General features: G+C 36.0%; 1 protein-coding gene across 1 annotated transcript in view; it reads right to left on the bottom strand.

Annotated features, from left to right (window-relative positions):
- The window catches only part of LOC149302372 (adhesion G protein-coupled receptor B3-like), a 378,938-nt gene that overhangs the window by 23,160 nt on the left and 341,749 nt on the right, over positions 1-14,029 (bottom strand). The window contains exons 26-28 of the mRNA XM_089482502.1: positions 9,134-9,173; positions 4,447-5,090; positions 1,075-1,110 (exon numbers count right to left, since the gene is read on the bottom strand). Of these exons, the coding sequence (XP_089338628.1) occupies positions 1,075-1,110; positions 4,447-5,090; positions 9,134-9,173 (720 nt within the window). The remainder of the gene's footprint in view (positions 1-1,074; positions 1,111-4,446; positions 5,091-9,133; positions 9,174-14,029) is intronic.

The following is a 14,029-nucleotide window of genomic DNA, read 5'->3' as shown; positions in this document are numbered from 1 at the left end:
TTTCCAGGAGCGGCCAGCGTACCAAAATACCTCCTAGAGCGCATCAACAACTCATCAAGGAGGTCACACAAAGAACCGAGAAATGGAAGACCATGGACAAGGCTGCCATTTCCTCACTGTGTACAGGATTGCATAATTTAACAGACAATCGCTATTTTAAAGTAAGCCTTACTGCAGAGATTTATTTTTACTAGCTACACTGCAGAATCTGATTTTGAATAATCTCATTTGTATTTCTTTGCAATTAACAAATACGATAAAAGGAAACTACAAACACTACTACTTAAACTTGAGCTGGTATTTGTAGGCTCACCCAAAGTAAGTGGACTTTCAAGGCGGGGGGTTATCTAGTTCATCAAATATTTACACATTTGTGTTCTATTTTTTTTTTACTGTTTTATGTACATTGCTGAGTCTTCTATAAGTCTACTGAGGTGAATATATTCTTTTGCGCAACAAATGTTTTAACAAAAAAAAAAAAAAAAGGTTTTTTTTAGAAGACAAAGAGAACCAGCGGAAGAGAAGGACCTATGTAAGCATGATGTACATTTTTCTATTTTTAAGAATTTTTTTAAAACCAAAACAGTATAACTAAATCTATAGAGATTGCCCCTTAAACCTGTCTGCTTTCAGTTCTAGAAAACCTAGAACCAACCTGGAGTTTGAGCTATTACAATATGATTGGAGAAAATCTACGTCTAATTTATACTCTCCTTGTTCTATTACAGAAATATCTTAATTAGACAAACTCTTAGCTATACATGCAATGCTAGAGAACATGAGATAAAAAAACCCAGATATATATTTGCAAAGATTAATTGAGATAAATTGTATTATTGTTTTTATGTATGTAATCCATTTGCGGAGTGCAAATAAATTACTTGAGATAGGGTTATTTCTGCCATTGCATCCAGCCCATTAACTAATATCTATATTACAGTATCTATTATATTTATAATATCACAAATCAGCTATTGGCCTGAATGTTGCCACAAAAATAATACACCATTGCAGAGTCTAGTAAATGTATTGTAGATGCAACATAAGACATAGTTAATTAATATTTTAACTTACTTCAAAGTCAAGGTCAGAATATCGTGATTTTCTTCTCTATTGTACAAAAGAAAAAACAAAAAGAAACTGTATTAAAACTCTGGTTTGTTTTAACACACATACACCTTATAAATCCAATAATACTTTTATCGTGTTACATAAGCAAAAAAAAAACATATTTAAGATATATACATTTAATATAACTATCATATCTTTGTATTTAATATTTTCTGAAACTATGTTGTATTTTAACATATTAGAGATAAAGGGTTCCTGATATAAATCACAGAGTAATAAAAAAGTAGGCAGACTAGATGGGCCAAATGGTTCTTATCTGACATCACTTTCTAAAATCTTAATGGTGGAAGTTCTGATGAACTAATACAAAACAGAAGGTCTTTGACCATATTTTTGTAATGTGCCAAAATATAATGGTGCTAATTTTCTAATTAAAAGAGATAGCATCTGCAGAAAGCTAATGGTCTGCATATGGATGCCAGATATGAAAAACAAATAATATTTAAATACATCAAAAATAATTGTTTACCATGTTTCATGACCCTCTTACATGTATAACATTATAAAAACCTAACCGTTCTACTTTTAATATTACCAAACAAAAAAAAAAGTCATCGGTAAAATTGGTCTCGTTTAAGTCAGTCATTCTAGACACACAAAGCAGTGGTAATGTGCATATTGAAACAAAATGTATATATACAAATAATTACAAATAAAACAAAGGTGTCACATACAACATAAGTGATTAAGTATGTGCGATGTGACTTCAGATTATTAACACGGAACAGAGATCAAGGCATGCTCCACTTCAATAACTTGATTACTAAATCAAGAGTACAGAACCAATCCACATACAAAGGAGGCCAGTAAACTTTGATCCTCTAATGTTTCCATGCAATTAAGCTTACCTTGAGTTTCGCCTGTCATATGTTATAAACACTTTTATACCACAGAGTCATTTTCTAAGGAAATGCTTCTGAGGTGTATAAAATTTAAAATCTATAAGATACATGCATGTAATAAATCCTATCCTACCTGATATTTTACCCGCCTTTAGGGGAACCATCCTTATTGTGGCACGTTAAAAGACTGATATTTGATGAGGGTCTGTGAATGTGTGTACTCATTAAGACACTAATTTATATTAGCCAATACTGTGTCACTTATGTATATGTTCATTTGACATCATATTAAGAAAATAATTGGTATGACTCTTTACTGTAAGAAGACAGCACCTTGGCAACAGGTACATTTCTGCAATGTCTCAGGAAAATCACTGTGTGATAAATAGCAAAATCAAGTAATCTGATGTCCTCCTATATTGTATGTACTGAACTAAATTTGTATACTGGATTTACAAAAGATGTCTTCTCTCTATTTTTGCAGAGCTCGGAACACTAATTCTTTAGAATTTCCAATACTTATTAGAACAGGTCAAGATAATTCTGCAAAAAAGGTTACTGTGTGATATGGTTGTCTCAATAATATTCTATTTCTAATATGTAGACTGGTCAGGGAAATACAGTAATTGCCGATAAAGACAACCTCATTAAAATAAATACTCCAAGGTCATTTGAGTTTGTATATATATATATTTCACTTGAAATATATATATATATATATATATATATATATATATATATAATATATATACTTAAATTGTTCTCCAAGCATTAACAATATATCATCCAAGGCTGACTTGTCATATGAAGCTTACTGGCGTCTGCCCTTCATAATGCATGGTAAAGTCAGCATGTTGAGAGGGTCCCAATTTGCCTGGAAAATGCTGCATCACTGAATATTGGAAGCAGACGCTGAACTAAAGTGATCCTGCCATCGCTATAAAACTAAACATTTAAATTACAAAAAACATATTCAATCGTCTGAACCTTGCATGAACACGTTCTTTCAGACTGTGCTCATTTTACAAAGATCATCTTTTTCAACAGCTTTGAATACATATCTGCACCATATAGTAATACCAGTTCAGTGAATCTGTGTACCCAAGCTGTTTAAAAAGCAGACAGCCACTCATTTGAATAGACAACAGCTGGTATACAAACCATTCACTAAGGGACTGCCTTCTCGATGAGGAGTGGGAATTTTAACATACCCAAGCTATGCTAGGTGTATGTCAGCTTAAGGCCGATGTCACATATATGTTAATAACATACATATGCGATAAGGATGTAGCGATCAAAGCCGTCCAAAAAGTACAGCTTGGAAAATTATGGACTCCTTGTTATATCCTGTTTACCTACAGAGCTAACACATGTGATTGTGCTATTTAAATTAATACATATTAATGATAATAAATATACTAAATATACTTTAATAGCCTATCTTTCAATCTGCAGCAAAATGTGTTAAGAACTTTAATACAATGTATAGGCAGATTTATCCTCTGCTAGTTAATGACATGCAGGTCTGCTTGGAAGATAAAGATTATATTTGGCATATGATTTTCCATTATGATCAGCGAGAAAATTATTATGATCATTTGTAACCATAGGTTTTCCTAAAGTGTGTGTATTCCAATATATGAAAATAAATATTCCACTTACTATAGTCCAGCAAACAATGCCTTTGCAAAATTACAGAGTAGGTTGAATTAACTAACCTGTGCCTGATAACTAACTTTTCCGCATTAGGACTTAACCACTGGGTTTCTCGCACCCTCAGATTAAAACTCACTAAAATGATTCTGGTTATTTTGAAGTTAATTCTACACCATCACATGTAAAATTTCAACTCCCAGCAGATCACATCTTACGTATTCTTCTCCATATTTTACATCAGCTTGTCATATTTATACCCATTTTATTTTGTCCTTTCCATATTTTAAAACTCCTAAAGGTGCTATTTATTTCTAAATATGAGCAATTAGAAACAGCTTTCCTTTACTGTTTATTTGTTATTGCTCTATAATTAAACCTTGTGCTTATGTTTTCTTTGTTATATGTGCATAAGAATTCAATTGTCTTTTATCTAGGTTGAAGCTTTAAGAGGTTTTTAAATTATTATCAGATAACTAAGTTACATATCCAATCTATTCACAGCTTTTCATACAAATGAAATAGTTTTTTTTGGTATGCTAGTTGGTTTATACTCTTAAAAAAAGAAAATAATTATACATCCACATACAAAATACTGAAAAAATTGTTTAGTTATCCATAGTCAGTGTAGCAATGGTTTAGTTATCTTCCAGGCATAACCACACATTTAAGTGCACACCTTACGTCACCTAAAACTGTTTTACATCCGTTTCTGAAATACCCTCAACTACCTTCATTTGTTTGGTATAATGAAAATGAAAATTTTGCTTTCAAGAATTATAATAATAATAAAAAATGTAGGTAATATCAAGTCACAAACCTCTAAGGAGCTCATGGATATTGTAGAGCCTGTTTCGCTTCTGGATAGTCCTGCATTTTCATCCATCTCTGAAGCTATGAAGTTCTTTACTGCTGTGCGAGGTTCAAAAGGAAGGCTCTGCAAGTGTTCTTGAGACACAAGATGTTGATCTAAATTTATACCAAATTGTTCCATTACTGCTGGATTCATGCTGAAATCATGGTTCACTTTGTAGTGTAATAGTCTCTCATGAGGCAAAGTATCCAAACCTATGTTTATTTTGTTCTCATCTTTCATTTGCGACGGCATATTCCCAGAGCCTCTTGGCATGACAATATAGTCACTCTCCATCATTCTTTCTTGAGGATGGACCATATCCATGTCACCTGCTCTGAGGTTGTCATCAGTACAAAGGTACACAGTCCGTCTTAATTCACTGTTTTCTTTCTTCAAACACTGATCGGTTATGTCACTCATGTTCATGGGCATGTGTAAAGTAGAAGGTTGCTGGATAATAACTTTAGATATGATGTTTCCAGGCAATGTGGAGTAGCTCATTCCTTCTTGGTTTACAATTTTTTCTTCCTCTTCGTCATTCAATGATATCCTGGAGAGTGTTCCTGTTATTGTGGCAGCTCTGCAGGGACCAATGTCCTTGTGTAAAACTGAAAATTAGAAAGGGTTAGTTTCTCATAGTACTTCTACGTGTATTATTGGTAGCATGCATCTATTGTTCTCCTTATGTTTAGCATTATAGCACTGTGATTTAAAGGTTTATTAACGTGTACTGCGACTTCAACTTGATTACAGCTGACATGTAATTTTCAGTTCATAATTAAGTTGTCTATACCATTTGTTGAAACGAAGCAGTTCATTGTTTATACATATGTCGTTCAAGCAATACATCATTCATACTCTTCAAGGGAGGCAATATAAGTAAAATGTTATTATTGTGAAATATATCCTAATATTTTTATATTATACATACAGAGGAAATATATTTGAATGAAAAATTATTGAAAATACTTGCAAGGTTAACATATTCCTCCTTTCTATACGATGACCAAGGACAAATAAATTGTGAGTAATATACTGCCAGCTTAAATAACAATCCCTGCAAGTCAGTAATTGTGTATGATTTCCATATTTTTAGTCAAATGGTGCCTTTGCTGTTATATATATCTGTGTCTGCATCTTATTTTCTTTGTAATGAAAAATAAAACCAAATAATTTAAATAAGATGCCAAAAAAGTATCCTGAGCCCTGCAACTATAAACTATGGCCGTAATGTTATATTATACAATTAAAACATACTTAAGGGTGTGCAGAACAGATTTTGTAGTATTATTATTATTATTAATAATAATAATAATAATTCCAATGTAATATACCGTATTGGCTCGAATATAGGCCGCACTTTTTCCCCCCACTTTAAGTCTTTAAAGTGGGGGTGCGGCCTATATTCGGGGTCTAGCACCCGACGCCCGGGACATGCAGTTCCGGGTGCCGGGCAGGCAGCAGGGTTAGGATGCAGATCCCCGCAGCGGTGCAGGGGACCTGCATCCTACTCTCCGATACCCTCAGACAGCCTCCCCTGCCAGCACTTCCCATGGGGGGAGTGCCGGCACGAGAGGTTGTCTAAGCGCATTGCGCAGACGTTCACCGGCAGCGGCGATGCGCATAAACAGCCCCCGCTGCCGGCACATCTGCACGATGTGCTTTAATAATCTCCCTTGCCGGGAATTCCCACGGGGGGAGTCCCGGCAAGGGAGATTGTTAAAGCACATCATGCAGACGTGCCAGCAGCGAGAGGTTGTTAACGCTTGCATCGCCGCAGCCAGTAAACGTCTGCGCGTTGTACGCCAACGATCTTCCTTGCCGGCACTTCCAACGGCGGAAGTGCCAGCACCGGAAGTTGAATACGCGTACTGCTTAGCTGTCCCCCGCCGGCCCTGCAAGACCCCGGGGAGTCTGCACCGGTAAGTCTAGGGGGGGGACGGGACCTCTTGGGGGCAGAGTGGCAGCATATCTCAGGGGGAAGGGATAGAGTGGCAGCATATCTCGGGGGGGCACATCTCGGGGGCAGAGTGCATATCTCAGGGGGGGGATAGAGTGGCAACATATCTCGGGGGTGCAGAGTGGCAGCATATCTGGGGAGGGCAGAGTGGCAACATGTCTGGGGAGTGCAGAGTGGCAGCATATCTGTTCCACTAAGTGTTTTTTTTTTTTAAGAAATTTTTTTCTTTAAAAAAGCACCTAACTTTTAGGGTGCGGCCTATATCCGAGCCAATACAGTACTTTGATTACCAGTATTTATTCTCCTGAAAGACAATGGGTATAATCACCAAAAATTGAGTTGTGGTGACATGAAGAATTTTGTCCTGTTATATTATGTATTACGAAGGGCCACCTCCCTCACTGTATAGCGTTCAAAAAAGTGACCTATCATATCAGTAATGTCATTTACTTCCAAAGGTTTGTCTATATTTATTTAGGGGCCAATTGTCATGTCCAAGAGAACAGTATATTAACTAATAAATGTGGATAAAATTAATTATGCCCACAAATGGTTATTTGTCAAGCAACTACTCAATACGCATGTCTCATTGGGCCAAATAAGAAAATAAATGTATTTTCGCAAAATACAGAACCTGAGTTATAGTGAAGGGGGAGTTAATGATACTGCACCGAATATGCATGAGCATGCAATAAACCTTGATGGAGTTGTCCCTTTATATTGCACAGTTAGGTCAACTCACTTATATCTCACCGGTTGGTGCATACATTCCAAATTTTCAGAACTTGAACAATCTATCCTATTGACATATGTTTTTGCTATGACTGTTAAAACTTCCCAGAAATATATATTGTAAATATCATGGCTAACCATCAGCAGGTGATATTTCCCTCTGTTTACAAGAAAAGCAAACTCATTAAAGTTTAAGGTATGCACTTTCTGCTGTGTAATCATTTTTTGCTAAAATATGAAATTGTGCATTTATTTTCTTGGACATCTTATTGCTGCTGTTCAGACTAATCTCCTGCGCTGCCTTCAGAAATCTCCACTCCAGCAGGGTTCTGTTTTGTTTAAAGGCCATTTTGAAGTTCGGATGTGATTTCTCAATTTGCATTTCTCAGCTGGCTTTGTGAAAGTAATGTTCCCAGCTAACCGTATATACTTGTCATATTTGTGTGCTCACTGGAGTGAATAAATATTCTTGTTCGAGCAAAAGCAATTTTTCCCTTGAGCTACTTGTTTTCTAAGTTCCCAAATACCCTGCAGCACTCAGTTCCATTTATAGGTGTCTGAAAATAGAAATGTCTTTCTATTGGGTTACCAGCTTGAATTTCCAAAAAAAGACACTTTTTAATTAATATTAGTAACAATTATGGTACATAGTGTTTTTACTTTTTTGTAAACATATTTAAGGAAAATATTTTTAATAAAAGCTCAATGACTTTGCTAAGACATAAGTGCTTACAAAAATTGATTTGCTGATACGTCTAACACTAATTGGTTTAATAGAACATTACCCATTAAAGCTTGATGTTATGTATGCGCTGGAGTGCAACCATTTTTAACTCTTCAAATATCATAACAATAAGCTGGATTTAAAGCATTAGCATGTCTGTCTTGAGCAATTTACATTTCTTTATCATATCACTTATTCAGCGCAATGCTGATTCAGAGAAATGGATGTGCGGTAGTGGAATGATGGTCAGTGATAATACAGTAGCTCTTTAGGTAAATTATCCAGTAAATTGAAGGGTATACAATAAAATATTATATAAATAAGTGGTTTTGAAGAAAATGAAGTAAATAAAATATTAAACACAGACATCTACAGAGTACTGCTGGTAAGTGGACCCTGATGCTTATTAACAGTTGTATCTCTTAAATCCTCAATGTGATAGGCTCTCTGGCAAGTATAGATTTATAAATATGTTATGTAATTAACAAAAGGTCAAAAAAGACAACATGCAGTTATCAGTGGGCTAACGCCATTGTAATCCAGGTAAATAGTGCTACGGAATCTGCTGGCGCTATATAAACAAATGTAATGTAAATAATGTATAATTATGAATTATTTAATTGTAATCTAGAAGTGGTGATTTTTAGCAGGGTTTCACTAGGATGAAAACCTTCACTAGGATTCTACTTTTTCCAACCTCATGTTTTAGTGAATAAAGATGGGTCGCTTAGGAAAAACCAAAGCCAAAAACAAGCATTTATTAGTGTGAATTTTGTCTATTTATATGATTTTTATTGACACTATAAGTAAAGCTGCATGGGGCAAGTAGTTTTATCTACTGAGCTGCCCCTATCATATAGTTGATCTAAGCAATTGCCTTGAGGGACGAGGTTCTCTCTTTTGTTAATAAGCAAGTGCAAAAAGGAGGGGACGCTGGGGATGTAGTTTGTCTGGGGTGCTACAAATCCTAGCTCTATTTATCTGTAAACCATTTAGTTTTAATTATTCCTGCTACCATATCACATTTTGGATGACCCTTTCGTATTCTTTCTACGTGCTTATATATTTTGTGTAGCATGGTTTCACAAGTGCAATTTTATCCCAATTCTGAAAAATTACTAAGCATGCTACCCATTTTTCCAGCAACAGGGATTCTCGTAGCCTCTGTCTGTAATCATAAACTTCCAGAGCTCTTACAGCGTTTTTATTGATTTTCTCTTGATGTATGTTCTTACCTGACCGACAAGCAATGTCCACGTCTTTTTCAAAGTCTGTCTGTTATTGAAAAAATAAAAATAAGTAAAAATATCAGTAAGACTAATACACGACGGATAAAGTATCACTTAAACTTTCCACTGCCACAATGACCAACAAATACACTACAATAAATGCACCATGTGCTTCAGGCTCATACAGAAGTGTTACAATTCCAAAGTTAGATATAGATACAGTGTTATATTTACATAAACTATGCACTGAAATATTTTGCATTCTGGTACTCATATAGTTATATATGTTTTATACATGCTTTTTGTTGTCTACCTCTGTAGAGCTGAAGAACTCCTCACTGAAGAATCTGCAGAATTACTTTAATACAAATTGATTAGTACCATAAAGTCCATAGTGCTAATAATGCAAGAGTTATAGGAGCCACGTGTTCTAATATGCAAACCAGGGTAGGCTACCCAGAGCTTCTCCCACTTCTTATGTAGTGGCTTCCTAAGGGGGAGGGCTAGGCACACATGAGGGCGGTGCTAGCTGCCCCCAGATAGCATTGAATGGATTGGATGTGGGAGGAAAATGGGGCAGGGAGTGGGTGTGGCCAGACATCATACCGCCCCTATATGGAGAAAAGGGAGAGTGACTCCACTCCAGGTATGCTAATATGAATCCTGAATTCTGTATGAGAGTTTAAAAAAAAAAGTTCTGTATGTAACTAGAGGTGTAATAGCTTTACACGGAACAATTCTTATTTCACTTAACCATCAAACACTTAAGCAAAGCATATTTTTAAATGCTATTGTTTAACCAACTTTTTTATTTTTATTATCTTTATTACATAAGATGTCTCAATTTCAGACAGAAATAATACCAAGCATAACCATAACAATGGCACTCTGAATGTGCTTGCAATATGTATATACCGGTGTGTAAAAATGCATGTAATAGTTACAGTGAATGCTTTTGGTTGCAAAACTGACCGTAGCATTTATCCAAGGCAGAGGTGATGGCAAGTTAAATGTATTAAACATTGTGCTGTGCTGGACACAGACTATGACACGTAAGAAATATTAGTAATCAGGCCTGTTCACTTAACTGAAAATCCATATTAAATCGCTGGGCAACCTAATAGCACACTGTATCAGAATTTTATTATATTGCAAGTAAAGCTCACATTTATATTCTGGTAGCTAGCATTGTTCAGACCTCAGGGTTTCTACATAAATCTTTATTTTTGTTGTGAGTTTACATTTTCAAAATTGATGGTAAAAAGAGAGTGTACAATAATCAAAATAGCAATAGGTACTACTGGGTGTTCTGTAACCTTTATGATAAATTCACAGTACAGCCAATTGATAATTTCTATTGTTTATTATCACAGAAGCTTGAATGAGTAAATACCACAATGATAGGTCAACCTTATGCCTGTCGCATCTCAAGGCAAGATGTCTATACAAAGACAATAATGCCTATGGAAGTCATTGGTACAAAAGTGGGATTTAATGAACTGTCTGCCACAGAGCCTGTTGCTACCTACCCCTCATAATATCTTTATTGGCAGTGGCTATAGAATACAGAAATGAACATCAGGAAATCCAAGCATAGATGAGTGAGATCTTTGACAACAAAAAATGATCTTTGCAAATGGTCAGTTTACAATACTATTAAAACTGTCGCCAGTAGCAACATGATAAAATGTCACCCCTCGTGGATTTATACACCCAATTCCAATACCTAACAAGAGCTAAACTGCTACATTTCTTACAGTCATTTAGGACCTAATGAAAGCAGGTCTAAAAACATGTGACATGCGATCACAGACATTGTCATGTATTATAAATTATATATTAGCTCTACACAAATCTACAGAATTAAATTAATGGTTGCAATGACAAATATTAACCCTTGCAGTGTCAAATTAAATGCACTACATAATTTTAAAGCCACTACAATGCTCCTACACACCTAAGAGACGCCACCTAATACAACATAGTATAGCATAGTATAGTATAGGAATATGTCTATGCGTGCCACCAGTGCCAATACATTTTTTTTTCATGAAATGTGCAAGTCTGTGTGCAATATGTCCAAACTATCTCCTTAAATAAATACTTGGCATTTTGGCACAAGTCAGTTTGTGAAATTTTTGTCCTGCTACATCTGTCATGGTCAACTGTAAGTGCTATCATTTTTAAGTGTAATAATCTAGGTATAACAACATCTCAGATCACAGGATCACTCACTACAGAGTTCCAAACTGCCTCTAGAAGCAACATCAGCACAAGCTCTGTGTGTCGCAAGCTTCATAAACGGATTATCATGACCAAGCAGCTGAACACAAGACGACGATCACTATGCGGGATGTTAAGCATCTGCTGGAATGGTGTAAAGCACACTGCCACTGGACTCTAGAGCAATGTAAATGTATTATTTGTAGTGCTGAATCATGATTCACTGGAAGTCTGATGGACAAATCTTGTTTTTGTCAGATGCCGGCGAGATAATGGTCTGGGGCTGTTTTTCAGGATTTGGGCTAGGCCCTGTAAGAAATGAAGGGTGCCTTTAAAATGGGACATTACATTTATTGCATAATGTTTTGGGGACGATTTGGGTTTCTATAAGGTGAGATATCTGGTTTTACAATGTAAGGTAACTTGCATAGTAATGCATTACAAAGGGTTTGGAACAAAGGCTCCAACAGAGGTGGGATACCCCACAGGGGGTCAGACAACTGAATCCGATGTATATTAACATAACTGTGTGCATGTTTGCATAGACTACCTGTCTCCTCCGTAATTGGGTCATACAGGAAATCTCTGGAAAGAGGGGTTGGGTGAACCACTTTCTGGGAGGTACAAGGAATTCTGGGATGACTAGTTAGGGGCTGCAATAGAAAGAAGAGTCTGAGTAAGAGAGAAAGGAGAGTCGGAGAAAGAAGAGACAGAGAAAGAGCGCAGTGAACAGAAGTGTCCTGGGTCAGGAGACTCAGAACGAAGCTGCGCAAAATGTCGTTCGGGAGAAGCCTGTGAGCTGAGCAAGGTTTCCCAAGAATTTGTTTAAGTATCCCTTTTGTTTTGGATAATTATCAAATGTTTTGTGTATGTTATATGTTTTATAACCTGTAACAGTGACCTAATTCAATATCAATAGACATTTTTCTATACGCTTGTATTTGTGCTTTATTCGTCACACATTCCCTAAAAGAATATCCCTGTAAGAGGGTCATAATTTCTTACACCCCTAAATTCCAGTGAAGGGCAATGTTAATGTTACAGTATACAAATACATTTAAGACAATTGTATGCTTCCAACTTCGTGGCCCTTTCCTGTTCCAGCATTATTTTACCCCTGTGCACAAAGCAAGGTCCGAAAAGACATGGTTTGATGAGCTTGGTGCGGAGGGATTCGAGTGGCCTGCACAAAGCCCTGTCCTTAACGCCATAGAACAGTGAGTCAGGACTCGTCCAAATCCAGTCGTTGATGCTGTCACAGATTATGGAATTCAGGAACCATCATCCTGCATGGGTTAATCTTTTACTTAGCATTTTCTCAGGACACTGGGACTTTGATCTTGAATCAGGAAAATATGTCAACAACGACATTGATTTGGTACTATAGAAAAAGTCCAAGCTACCAGTAGTTTTAATCACAAATGTTCTTTTGCCTGATTAGGCACAGATTTCTACAGACACACTCCAAAATCTTAAGGAAAGCCTTCCTAGAATAGCAGAGGACAGGGGGACAGCTCCATATTAATAGCAGTGGTGTGGGCAGGGGGGCAGAGGGCCATGGATTGTGTGAATGAGTGAGAGTATGAATTAATGTGTGTATGAATTGTGTGAATAAGTGAGAGAATTAATGAATTTGTAAGAATGCATTAATGAATATGTGTAAATAATTTGTGTAAAAGAGAGAATAAATGATTTTGTGAATGAATTGTGTGAATGAAAGTATACATTAGTGTAATATTAGAGTGACTGTTTCCATACATTATTTATGTATACTTGCAAATAGAGAGTTTTTATGTCTTATTCAGTTGATCTATACATGCACGTGCTGTTTCCATGTGTTGTTTATTTGATCTATACATGAACTACAGGGAGTAAGTAAAAGAGAGGTGTGGTTTAGTGAATGAGGGACAAAGGGACTCTGGGGATGATTATGGGGGAGAGGACCTCTCAATGTCACGGTAGGGTCAGAAGGAGGGAAGACTGTGGTAGCGGAGGGAGTGATTGCATGCTAGGGAGCGTGGCCCAAGGAATTGGCCACAGGGTCTTATATTTATATATATTGGCAATAGCGTCTAATATTTATATATATTGGCAGCAGAGGCTAATATTAATATATATCGGCAGCAGGGTCTAATATTAAAGAATGAAAAATAACTGCCAGTTCAGCTGTTAATTTAAAATCATTCTTCAAAGAGATAAGTACATATTATGTAGTTAAAAATGCATGTCTAACGCATATATATATATATATATATATATAGTGTATATGTAGCGTTTTAGAATTGCCCCCCTACTTTGGTCCCTGTCGCCCCCTAAATATGAAAGTTGGAGACGCCACTGATTAATGGCTGTGATTTTCGAATAGGATCTCTAACAAGCTTATGTCCGTGTGATGATGGTCAAGTGTCCAGATACTTGTGGCCATATAGTATAGTTTCATGAACAGCCATATACATATATATATATATATATATATATATATATATATATATATATATATATATATATATATATATGGGCATAACCATTTATATACATGGATTTAATTTAGATTTGCAAGATCAACATGCTTTACACTTTTGATCTTGTTGTTTTATGTGATAAACTCACACGTTTTTTACTTCAGGTCTTAACGTAAACTACTTCTAAGCATGTGATGGAGTGTGTGACGGAACTGTC

Source organism: Sceloporus occidentalis, unplaced genomic scaffold (genome assembly GCF_023333645.1).
Source record: "Sceloporus occidentalis isolate IW3139 unplaced genomic scaffold, rSceOcc1.0.p SCAF_19, whole genome shotgun sequence".
Lineage (NCBI taxonomy): Eukaryota > Metazoa > Chordata > Lepidosauria > Squamata > Phrynosomatidae > Sceloporus > Sceloporus occidentalis.
The sequence above is the reverse complement of the archived record's forward strand: the minus strand, read 5'-3'. Positions and strand labels throughout refer to the sequence as shown.